At 42.3% G+C, this 12,406-nt stretch overlaps 1 protein-coding gene across 1 annotated transcript in view; it reads left to right on the top strand.

Annotated features, from left to right (window-relative positions):
* The window catches only part of ARRB1 (arrestin beta 1), a 186,022-nt gene extending 178,973 nt beyond the window's left edge, over positions 1-7,049 (top strand). Inside the window, exons 7-12 of the mRNA XM_075847222.1 lie at positions 263-330; positions 1,499-1,634; positions 3,313-3,397; positions 3,669-3,741; positions 4,544-4,684; positions 6,962-7,049. Of these exons, the coding sequence (XP_075703337.1) occupies positions 263-330; positions 1,499-1,634; positions 3,313-3,397; positions 3,669-3,741; positions 4,544-4,684; positions 6,962-7,049 (591 nt within the window). The remainder of the gene's footprint in view (positions 1-262; positions 331-1,498; positions 1,635-3,312; positions 3,398-3,668; positions 3,742-4,543; positions 4,685-6,961) is intronic.
* The last annotated feature ends 5,357 nt before the right edge of the window (positions 7,050-12,406 follow it).

Raw genomic sequence — 12,406 nt, 5'->3', positions numbered from 1 at the left:
GAATGGTGGTACAGTGGTGCTGGAGATGCTGGGGAAGGTAGCGGTGGTACAGTGGCGCTGGATGTGGTGTGAAAGTTAGGGGTGGTACAGTGGTTTTGGAGGATGCAGTGGTAGTTATTCTGGAGGTGGAAGCGGAGGTGATGGTTGTGCTGGCAATGAAGGTGGCACATAGTTGGTGTGTCTTTCAGACACCTTTATGTTATGATAGTGACCCCCATCAGACTGATGATCTATTGTTCTTTCCTCCCTCTTCATTGTTCAGGCCTGTGGGGTGGATTATGAGGTGAAGTCTTTCTGTGCTGAAACTCTGGAAGAAAAAATCCATAAAAGGTAAAAAATGTCCGATCTATCTATCTATCTATCTATCTATCTATCTATCTATCTATCTATCTATCTATCTATCTATCTATCTATCTATCTATCTATCTCATATCTATCTATCTCATATCTATCTATCTATCTATCTATCTATCTATCTATCTATCTATCTATCTATCTATCTATCTATCTATCTATCTATCTCATATCTATCTATCTATCTATCTATCTATCTATCTATCTATCTATCTATCTATCTATCTATCTATCTATCTATCTATCTATCTATCTATCTATCTATCTATCTATCTCATATCTATCTATCTATCTATCTATCTGTCTGTCTATCTATCTCATATCTATCTATCTATCTATCTATCTATCTATCTATCTATCTATCTATCTATCTATCTATCTATCTATCTATCTATCTATCTATCTATCTATCTCATATCTATCTATCTATCTGTCTGTCTATCTATCTATCTCATATCTATCTATCTATCTCATATCTATCTATCTATCTATCTATCTATCTATCTATCTATCTATCTATCTATCTATCTATCTATCTATCTATCTATCTATCTATCTCATATCTATCTATCTATCTTCTCATCTGTCTGTCTGTAAATTTATCTCACTTCTTTCTTTCTTCTCTTTCTTTCTTTCTTTCTTTCTTTCTTTCTTTCTTTCTTTCTTTCTTTCTTTCTTTCTTTCTTTCTTTCTTTCTTTCTTCTCTTTCTTCTCTTTCTTTCTTCTCTTTCTTTCTTCTCTTTCTTTTCTTTCTTTCTTCTCTTTCTTTCTTTCTTCTCTTTCTTTCTTTTCTTTCTTTCTTTTCTTTCTTTCTTTTCTTTCTTTCTTTTCTTTCTTTCTTTCTTCTCTTTCTTCTCTTTCTTTCTTCTCTTTCTTTCTTCTCTTTCTTTCTTCTCTTTCTTTCTTCTCTTTCTTTCTTTTCTTTCTTTTCTTTCTTTCTTTTCTTTCTTTCTTTCTTTTCTTTCTTTCTTTCTTCTCTTTCTTTCTTCTCTTTCTTTCTTCTCTTTCTTTCTTCTCTTTCTTTCTTCTCTTTCTTTCTTCTCTTTCTTTCTTTCTTTCTTTTCTTTCTTTCTTTTCTTTCTTTCTTTTCTTTCTTTTCTTTTCTTTCTCAACTCTGATTTATTGTATTCCTTTATTTCCTCAGGAATTCAGTGCGGTTGGTAATCAGAAAAGTCCAGTATGCTCCGGAGAGGCCGGGACCCCAACCAATGGCCGAGACCACTCGACAGTTCCTGATGTCTGATAAACCTCTACACCTGGAGGCATCGCTAGATAAAGAGGTGACTGTGACACGGACATCCAGCTTTCATGGGTCTGAAATATTCTGGATTATCGCACATTCATAGAGAATGACTTCTCCTCATCGTCATGATCATTAGTCGTCATCTCTGCTCAATCTTATGAATTTCTAGATTAAATCTACATATTATGTTGTTTTATATTCTTATACTCCAGTCACATCCAGAGCTGCATTCACAGATCTGCCGATTTCCTGTTAGCTCTCACATCTCGCTCTAGCACCCTGTGGGTTCTGTGTCTATAGAGCATGCTTTGCTGTTGTGCATTGTGGAAGATGTAGCTTTTACACAGGGCAATGTGAAGTGACCTAAAGTATAAAAGCTACATCTCTTACAATGCAATACATTAAAGCTGGCAGTAGTGCATTGTGGGAAGCGAGCTGTTACAATGTCTCCATCAGAGCTCTGTTATTTCATCTATGATAAGATCCAGCAGATCTATGAATACAGCTCTGGGTGTGACTGGAGTATAAGACATGTTGGACTCCTCTCAATAAGCCAGAAAAGCTGCTGCAAAACGATGATGTGATTGATTTTAATGGCAGCTGAGTGACGCTGCTGCAGGGAAAATTAACTCTTTGCGGCTGTTAACAGCTCATCAGTGGGGCCTCGGTGGGGTGGACCTCCCAAAATCTGTTTTTTTAGGGGACTTAGTTGCTAAAATGCTTATTATTAATGCTTTATCATCTGCAATTTGTGTTTCAGTTCCTCATCATTTTCAACATCTCTGCTTGCTGTCGTAAATGGGGACATTCCTAGGGCTGCAACATCATCCTGACCTAGTCCTGCTCACACAGCTGAGGGTTTTGTCTGAACAGTCTTCTATAAACTGTACACATCAGCAGCACAATTCTCTCTCCCGTACTCCTAGTTTGTTACAATGTATCAGTGCAGGTCAAATTAATTCCAGGCTGTTTTACTTCACAGAGGACTGAATATAACTGTAGCAAACGTTCAGCTGTGATAAGTAATAGTTTCCAATTGGTTTTCAGCCTCTGGATGAAAACAAGAATATTCACATTCATTGACAGCAAGTAGAGATCTTGAAAATGGTGAGGATTTAAAATCCAAAGTCGATTAGGAAATTGCAGAAGTTTTGAATACAGAATGATTAAAGTGGTATTCCTAACTCAGACATTTATGGCATATCCACAGGGTCCCACAACCCCCGTCCCCACAGGCAGAGGATGAATGGAGAGGTGTGCGGGACTCTTTCCATTCACTTCTATGGGAGTTATGGAAACAGCCGAGCACGCTTGTAATGGGGATACCCCTTTAAGTTTCATTTACAGAAGATGCACCGGCCCTTTAATGCATCTTGGCCTTGATTGAGACACTAGAAATCCCAATGCAAGGTATATGGAGCTGTCAGACATAATGTTGGCGTAAAAACTAATGGGGTCCCATGAGATAAGCGGTGCAGGAGGGGGTCTGACCACTGCTCTCCTCCCCTTACCTTCATGAATTGACACGAACACTCAGCTGAGGAGAACATAGCACTGACTGCCTGGACGATCGACAAGTCTAGTGATCAGTAGATAGTTGCTAGTCTCTGGCGCCATCTATAGGTCACACTGAGAACTGCAGCCACATTTGACACCTTCTGGGACTTTATTGATTCTTGGGGATACTTTTTGTTACTGTTGTCGTCTTTCTGCAGATTTATTACCACGGGGAACCCATCAATGTCAATGTCCACGTCACAAACAACACAAACAAGACGGTGAAGAAGATCAAAATCTCAGGTACTCCCTGAATTATATTCCGTGTATGAGGAGACCCGGGAGGATTACGTTTTACGTCACATATTCTGTACGCTACATATTGTGCGACCGCTTGTATGGAGTAGAAAATGGCGCAGGTGCTGTACAAAAGTGGCGAACGCTAAGCCACGCCCATGAATTTAAAAAATGGCGGCCGGACTCTATATACAGGGATTTGGTGCCGAGTTTTACTCCTCAAATAAACTGCGCCACTTTGTATAAATGCCGCCCTGACGCTTGCCTCTTATTACAGTGCGCCAGTATGCAGACATTTGCCTCTTCAACACGGCCCAGTACAAGTGCCCGGTGGCGGTGGAGGAAGCGGAGTGAGTACATATCATCAGAGCAGCGCCCCCAGAGGCGTGGCGTGGGATCACATATCGTCACGTGATATTATTTACACTTTGGGTGATGATTGTGAAACATTGTAACGACATTCACGTCTTTTGCCTCGTCCTGTTCCATTCACCTGGCCTGAATTTTGCGCTTCATGATGTTGCACAATAGCGCCAGCCGCATGACATCCCACAATTGCGGTCATTGCGCAGCCCTGGCATTATGGTCTGTGGTTGTTTCTTGGTTGACGGGCATTTTGGTGCCATTCTCTGACCACGTTTTCTTCTTTGCACTGATTGCGGTACATTTTCTCTTATACTCCAATCACAGCCAGAGCTGTAGTTAAAGGGGTTAACCAGGATTAGAAAAGCGTGTCTGCTCTCATCCAATAAACAGTCACACACCTGTCCATATGTTGTGTGTGGTTTGCAGTTCAGCCCTATTAACTTCAATGGACCCGAGCTGCAATACCAGACACAACCCATGAACAGGTGTGGCACTGTGCCTTAAACCTGGACAAGCCCTTTTAGGTCTGTTGGTTTCCTTTTACCAGACTGCAGTGCATTGTGGGAGCTGGTTGGTATCATATCCGGCTGCATAGGATAAATAGGCTTGGGCAATCAGCAGAATTGTGAATACAGCTCTTGATGTGATTGGAGTATAAGACATCTTGTAACTCAAGATCAGTAGAAGATCAGCAAGACAATGTATCCGGAACATTATATTCAGATTTAACCTGTAAAATTCTGATAAGAGGCACTGCTTTAACCCCTTCTGTCCCTGTCGTTCCAGCAATGACGTTGTAGCGCCAAGCTCCACGTTTTGTAAGGTCTACACGTTGACTCCTTTCTTGGCCAACAACCGGGAGAAGCGCGGCCTGGCACTGGATGGCAAACTGAAGCATGAAGACACCAACCTGGCATCTAGTACACTGTGAGCCATCCTCCGAGCGCTCTCCTCTCGCTTCTTCCCTGACATCATATGTCGCCATAACCGATTTATCATAATGTGCCCCCCCCCCATCCGGGATTCTGTCCCTGAATTTTATTCACATGGTTCGAGATTCCCACTAAATGACTCTACCTTGGCACAAGCAACAAAAGATTTAAATGACTTCAGCAGAGAATTCCCCACATTATGAGGTTAGTGTGAGAATGTTCTGGACGGCCCCAGGTCATTCTCACACATCTAAGTCATCAGATACAGTCATGAGGATTGACTGTGGTCTCGCACCCTGTTACTAGACCATGAGAATATATGAGCGTAATCCACTACATTCTAATACTACAACCCCTATTTTCCATGCCCTTGTTCTGCACTGACAATCATGAGAATGTCCTGCGGTCATTATCTAATTCAATCGATTTTCACGCTGCAAATTGTTGACGGAGGGGATTGTAAATATTTTCGTCAATTTTAGTTTCGGTCCCTGAATTTTCTGTAGAATATCTTTACCATGTGATGTTCTTCTCCAGCGCTTTATATGATGACGACATTCTCATCCCTGTATTATTCATACTATAATCTGATTGGCCAAGCATTAAGCATGGCCATTCTCACTTCAGCATGAGAATATCTGAGGGCAACCCCAGGTGATATTGTTCGTATCATTAATATTATAACTATATCCTGGTAATTACTGTACAGTTATATTATATAATGTGCTTATAGCGGATTATTCCTTTAACGATCTGCTTGGCTACGTTTTGTAAGAAGCCTAGGGTCATTCTCACTCTGGTACCACAGGATGGAAATTTCTGAGGGGAAACCAAGGACATTCTCCTATTACAACCTCTACTGCTCAATCTCAACACAGTGAATAGATATTTGGAGTCATGAGAATGTCCTCAGGTCATTCTCATTATTTGGATTAGTTTATTTACTAAACCTTGGGAAGTTTCAAGACCACATATGTTCCTAAATTTACACTATAACTTGACTTGGTTCCATCCTCATTTCTTCAGGTCTTCATTGAGAAATAGGGCCATGGAGATGTCATCCCCGGGTCATCCCATACGTCAGGGGTGGACTATAAGCCTGTGTAGACTGTTCGACTGCACGAGGGTCCAAAGGGTAAAGCGGGTCCAGTCTGACCACAGGGAACTTGGTCTCCAGGTTTTCTCTTCCCCATCCCCCGCTCACAATCCTCCTTATAGATTACACAGGCACTACAGAACCTCTATGATTGCCTGATCTGCTCTGTGATTGGCTGACCATTGTGTATCTGTGTGTCAGAGCCATCTACACCCGCAGCTGGAGTAGCAAAAAGGCGGAGTCCCGCATCTTTCAGTACAGGGAGTTAACCCCTTTACTACAAAAGACCACTAGAGTTGTTTTCACTAATTCCTTCACTACTCTAGACCACCAGGGATATTATTATTAGCCCCTACACTGCCCTAGACCTCCAGGGGTGTTAATATTAACCCCTTCACTGCCCTAGACCACCAGGGATGTTGTCATTAACCCTTCACTGCTCATGACGACCAGGAATGTTATCATTAACCCTTCACTGCTCTAGACCACCAGGGATGTTATCACTACCACATTCACTCCCCTAGACCACCAGGGATGTTGTCATTAACCCTTCACTGCCCATGACCACCAGGAATCTTATCATTAACTCTTCACTGCCTTGGTGATAACAGCTTGGAGGGGGTTGGATACAGTCCTAGAAGACCTCAGAGAGTCAGACATGAGATTTCAGGGCAATCGGGACACTTTCGATTTGTGGAAAATTTATTTGGATCGAATCAGACGACCGATTAGACAAAATCGGACCCGAAACAAATTTTGGGGAATTTGTTCATCTTTAGTTATTAACCCCTTCACTGCCCTAGGCCACAAAGAATATTACTATTAACCTATTCACTGCCCTAGACCACCAGAAGAGAAACCATAAATCCCTTGACTGCCCTAGACCACCAGGGATGTTACCATTAACCCTTCACTACCCTAGACTTTTTTTTTTACAGTAGTTATTTAAGTTGCAGTTATGTCGGTAGTGGGGGGGGGGCACACACTCTCTATGCTCAGGGGTCTTCAGTTGTCTCGGTCCGCCCTTGCCTCATATTTTCGGGCCGCACTCTTACAAACAAATGTTCTGATCTGAAGTTTTCCTTGAGCAGCGGATGATTGGCGGACACGCTTTACTACATGTTGCTGTGGGACATTTCCTGGGTCGATGATGTTTTTTATTTTTTCCATGTCTAGGTTGCGAGACGGAGCCAACAAGGAGATCCTCGGAATTATTGTCTCATACAAAGTCAAGGTGAAGCTGGTCGTCTCGCGAGGAGGGTAAGTTTACGAAGGAAGTCACTTTGTTCTTATTCTGGAGGACGTCTTCATGCAGCGGATACATTAACCCTCGAGGGGCTCCTGAAATCCCTCCGGCCGCACTTTTACCAAAATCTTCTCTTCTAAAGTTCTCCGGCCAGGACCGCGGAACAAGAGGAACTTTGTATCCAATATGATTCTCGAAATGAGTATTTCATGAAATCATACAATTGGTGGTAATCCAAAGTACTATCGGTCTCACATCCGACCGCCCTCCGATGCTACAAAATAAGGACGTACGAAAAAAGGACACGATAAATATTCAAAGTAACATCATAAAAATAATCGAGACAAACATGTAACTATATTGTACATTTCATCGCAGTCCAGGAAGAAAATATCTCAACGCGTGGCTATAACTTCATCAATGCTAATGCGATACTCGGGTAGTGACATCTGATCATGAAATGCGTGGGACTGACTCCGGGGAGTGAAGCTGCAATTATAACGTGTCCGTGGTGAAAATGATGACGTTAATACTCCAGTATGGCTGTTATAGAGCAGGCAGAACTGTATATCCTAAATGGTGTCAGTAGCAACTGCAACGAATACAATGCCAGATCATACTGAATCCAACTGTGAGCCCATGTAGTCCATTAGAGACTCTCAGTGGACATATATAGTATAGAGGGATAGTAGTCTATATATTTCTACTAGGAGTCTCTATTGGCCTACATGGGCACACAGTTGGATTCAGTATGATCTGGCATTCTATTCGTTTCAGTTGCTACTGACACCATTTAGGATATACAGTTCTGCCTGCTCTATAACAGCCATACTGGAGTATTAACGTCATCGTTTTCACCACGGACACCTTATAATTGCAGCTTCACTCCCCGGAGTCAGTCCCACGCATTTCATGATCAGATGTCACTACCCGAGTATCGCATTAGCATTGATGAAGTTATAGCCAAGCGTTGAGATATTTTCTTCCTGGACCACGATGAAATGTACAATATAGTTACATGTTTGTCTCGATTATTTTTATGATGTTACTTTGAATATTTATCGTGTCCTTTTTTCGTACGTCCTTATTTTGTAGCATCGGAGGGCGGTCGGATGTGAGACCGATAGTACTGTGGATTACCACCAATTGTATGATTTCATGAAATACTCATTTTGAGAATCATATTGGATACAAAGTTCCTATTATTCCTGTACGTTGGTGTGGACGCCTTCTAGAAGAAATAAGGAGCGCTGAGGGATTAGAACGTAAACCTGGGAACGTTTGGACGGACACGTGGACTTTGTTACTATAGAACGTGGTTTGGGGGGTCGTAGTCTCTTTCTTACTTGACCACAAGAAGCGTCTCCAGGTCTCTCTGTTCTGTCTCGTTTTTTGCCATGTCAGCAGAATTACCACGTCATTACAACCTGGTCCATCTAAGGTTCCTCGCGACCGTCCTCGGTGTAAACCCGATAATTGTTCTGCCCATAGAACGTCAGTCCCAATATTTCCAGTTCGAGGTTCTCCATCTAAACTTTTTATTTTTTACCTCTCATGGGGAATATCATGGGGGACTGGACGTCTTCCCCACTTCTTTGTGGTCATCCCACTGCCAATGAAGTCTTATCTGACAGTCTGGTTACTAGGGAGAGACTGCATAACAACCAGTCATTTGTAGGTAGAGATGAGCAAATGTATGAAATTCACTTTGCCAGGGTTGTGACGACGGGCAAATGTCCTATTTCCGACCCCATTTGCAGCATATAAGACAATGGAGGATCATATATAGACATCTGCTCCCTATTTGGAGTGTTGCCTAGCAACCACTTCTCTCCCTGTTTGGGTGACCACCATTTCTATATCTACGGACGAGGCCACAGTATGTTCTTCCCGCTGAACTATAGACAGGACTGCTAACCTCCACTTTGGTCATTTCTGGACAACTGAGCTAAAAATCACGGACGGACCAAAAATTTTACGGACACATTACAAAATCAAGAGCTAGTGATAAACCTAATGTACCCCCATCATCCCTGTATATAACCCCCATCATCCCTGTATATAACCCCCATTATCCCTGTATATAATTCCAATCATCCCTGTATATAACCCTATAATCCCTGTATATAATCCCCATCATAACTGTATATAACCCCCATCATCCCTGTATATAATCCCCATCATCCCTGTATATAATCCCCATCATCCCTGTATATAACCGCCATCATCCCAGTATATAACTGCTTCATCCTTGTATATAATCCCCATCAAAACTGTATATAATCCCCATCATCCCTGTATATAATCCACATTATCCCTGTATATAACCCCCATCATCCCTGTATATAATTCCCATCATCCCTGTATATAACCGCCATCATCCCTGTATATAACCACCATCATCCCTGTATATAACCGCCATCATCCCTGTATATAACCCCCTTCATCCCTGTATATAATCCCCATCATCCCTGTATATAATCCACATTATCCCTGTATATAACCCCCTTCATCCCTGTATATAATCCCCATCATCCCTGTATATAATCCACATTATCCCTGTATATAACCCCCATCATCCCTGTATATAATTCCCATCATCCCTGTATATAACCGCCATCATCCCTGTATATAACCGCCATCATCCCTGTATATAACCGCCATCATCCCTGTATATAACCCCCTTCATCCCTGTATATAACCCCCTTCATCCCTGTATATAATCCCCATCATAACTGTATATAATCCCCATCGTAACTGTATATAATCCCCATTATCCCTGTATATAATCCCCATTATCCCTGTATATTACCCCATCATCCCTGTGTATAACCCCCCTCATCCCTATGTATAACCCCCATCATCCCTGTGTACAACCCCCATTATCCCTGTATATTACCCCATCATTCCTGTATATAGACCCCATCATCCCCGTATATTACCCCTTCAACCCTGTATATAACCCCCAAAATCCGTGTATTTAACCCCCCTAGCATCTCTATATATTACCTCCATCATCCGTGGGCACTGTCTTTCGCTGAGGACACAGGATGCTGTGGACCAATAGGATGACAGACAGCGGAATCTGAAAATATGCAGAAGGCAAAGCGGTTGGCAGCCCTGACTATAGACGGCCCCTCATTGTTCCAGGGCCTTTTGCTTTCACCGGATTCATCACCCATTTGTCACCCAGACAGGGAGATAAGCGGCTGCTGGGCAATGTACCAGACAGGATAGATGTCCGACCCCCGCCTTTATTTTTCCGTTCCGGGCTTAGAGATAAGTTTTAGTCAAGTTTTAGAAGACAATCGCTAGCCACAGTCTATTAACCTCTGCTGCGCCACATCCGGGGAGGGAAATAGCAGTGTAAAGCATCGGCCTCGTTCTTTAGTCGTTCTGATCCTTTTATTGTCGTCGTGTCTTTTGCTTTGATGGTTACAATAAGACACGTAATCACAGCGGGTGACTCAGGACGCGATGTTCTGCAGGTCCGGCTCTACCACTCGCCTCTCACCGTCTGCCGCTTTTTATAGCACCGCTTAATAGATTCATCTAAATCCTTTCAGCTCACGGAAATCTACAGAACGTTCCACATCACAGAAAAAAAGCAGGAGGACATTTATTTATATCTGGTTAAAGGAGATGAAGGAAATTTTGAACTTGTGTACAACATAGTTAATCCTCGCTCCATCTATGAGGGTTTAGTGTAGTACCACTGATGACCACTAGATGTCCCTTAAATACAATTCTTGTCATTTGTGTCCTATACTGACCAGGAATCACATATACCATACGGTATTCCTCTCGTCTGCTTGTGATATTCTATTGTATATTGAGTCAGGACATTTGTGTGCAGCTTTAGTCACTTTGATAGAATATTTGAGAATTGAGGAACTGTATAAATAGCAGGTTTATTATAATCTTATTACCAGACCCATTCCCTTTATTTGTGAGACGTATAATAACATATGTCCGTAGCAACCCGTAGAACTAATATCTGCTGCACCTGTATTTTTCTAGAAGACTGCGATAGCATTCTGCAGAGCTGCGGCATGTAAAGAGATGACATACAGTATATATATATATATGGTAATTGTGCACTAGAAATCCCAGAAATCGGCCTGAAACTGGAAATGGGGCGAGTCATAATCATAAATCTACATATAACGTAACTGTAAATCCTTTGCGTTACTGATGTTGTACTGATTCGAAATTACATCATGATTTATACTCCGGTCACATCCAGAGCTGCATTTAGGGTATGTTCACACAGAGATTTTCACAGGCAGGATTTTTCCTTCAGGAATTTTGAGTCAGATTTTGACCTGTCTGCACTTTCTTTGCCGCGGTTTTCACAGCGTTTTTCGGCCGCGGCCGTTGAGCACCGCAGGCTAGAAATGCCATGAAAACGTTTTCTCTGCCTCCCATTCATTTCAAGGAAGTCAGAGACGGATCCGCGGGAAGAAAGAGCGTGTCGCTTCTTTTTCCCGCAAAGCGTTTTTTTTTAGCTTGCGGGAAAAAAACACCTCCGCCTCCCATTGAAATTAATGGGAGACGATTTCGACCGTTTTTTTGGCGCGGTTTCCACATCAAAAACACCGCCAAAAACTCAGTTTGAGCTAGGACTTAGATCTTGTTCACACACTGCAGATTTGCTACAGATTTTGCATGTATTTTTTAAAACCAAAACCAAAAACGGAACCTAAACAGCAGAAATATATAAAGGAAGGTCTAACCCCGCGTGCCTCTCATTAACCCCGCGTGCCTCTCATTAACCCCGCGTGCCTCTCATTAACCCCGCGTTCCTCACATTAGTAACACTGCGCGGCTGTCATTTATTGAGTGTCATGCTGAGATCTCAGAAGCCGCGCAGTTTAGCTGGAGCATTGGCAGTGTTGTATTGTGGGTGATGTAGTGTTTACATCATGTATAGTATTATGATATAGGAAAAAAGAAAAATCCATCAGGGTCTGTATGGAGCGTGCTCTGCCGGGGTGCATTGTGGGAAATAATGTATTTAAAGCTGACCCTGAAAAGCAGAATAAAGTAGATAAAAGAAGATCTTTAAACGCTGCACCAAAGTAACTCAGCTAAGGGGTTCATGGTCTGTCTGCGGATTCCACGTGGCGGACTGTGAATGCAGCTCTGGATGTGATTGGAGTAAATATTGCATCTCCCAAAACACATCACAACAGAGCATGCCCGGTACAGACACTGACCTGGAAGAAAAAGTGTGGAACTTTAAAGGAAACCAGTATAAGTTTGAATGCAGCTCCGGATGTGACTGGAGTATAAGAATCAGCATAAGATTAGTAAAGCACATGATATGTAGATTTAACCTGTTAAATGATGATCACAAGTGGAGTATTGAGTTT

Source organism: Rhinoderma darwinii, assembly GCF_050947455.1.
Source record: "Rhinoderma darwinii isolate aRhiDar2 chromosome 2 unlocalized genomic scaffold, aRhiDar2.hap1 SUPER_2_unloc_2, whole genome shotgun sequence".
In the NCBI taxonomy this organism is placed as follows: Eukaryota; Metazoa; Chordata; class Amphibia; order Anura; family Rhinodermatidae; genus Rhinoderma; species Rhinoderma darwinii.
Note: the sequence above shows the minus strand (reverse complement) of the source record. Positions and strands in the feature narration are given on the sequence as shown.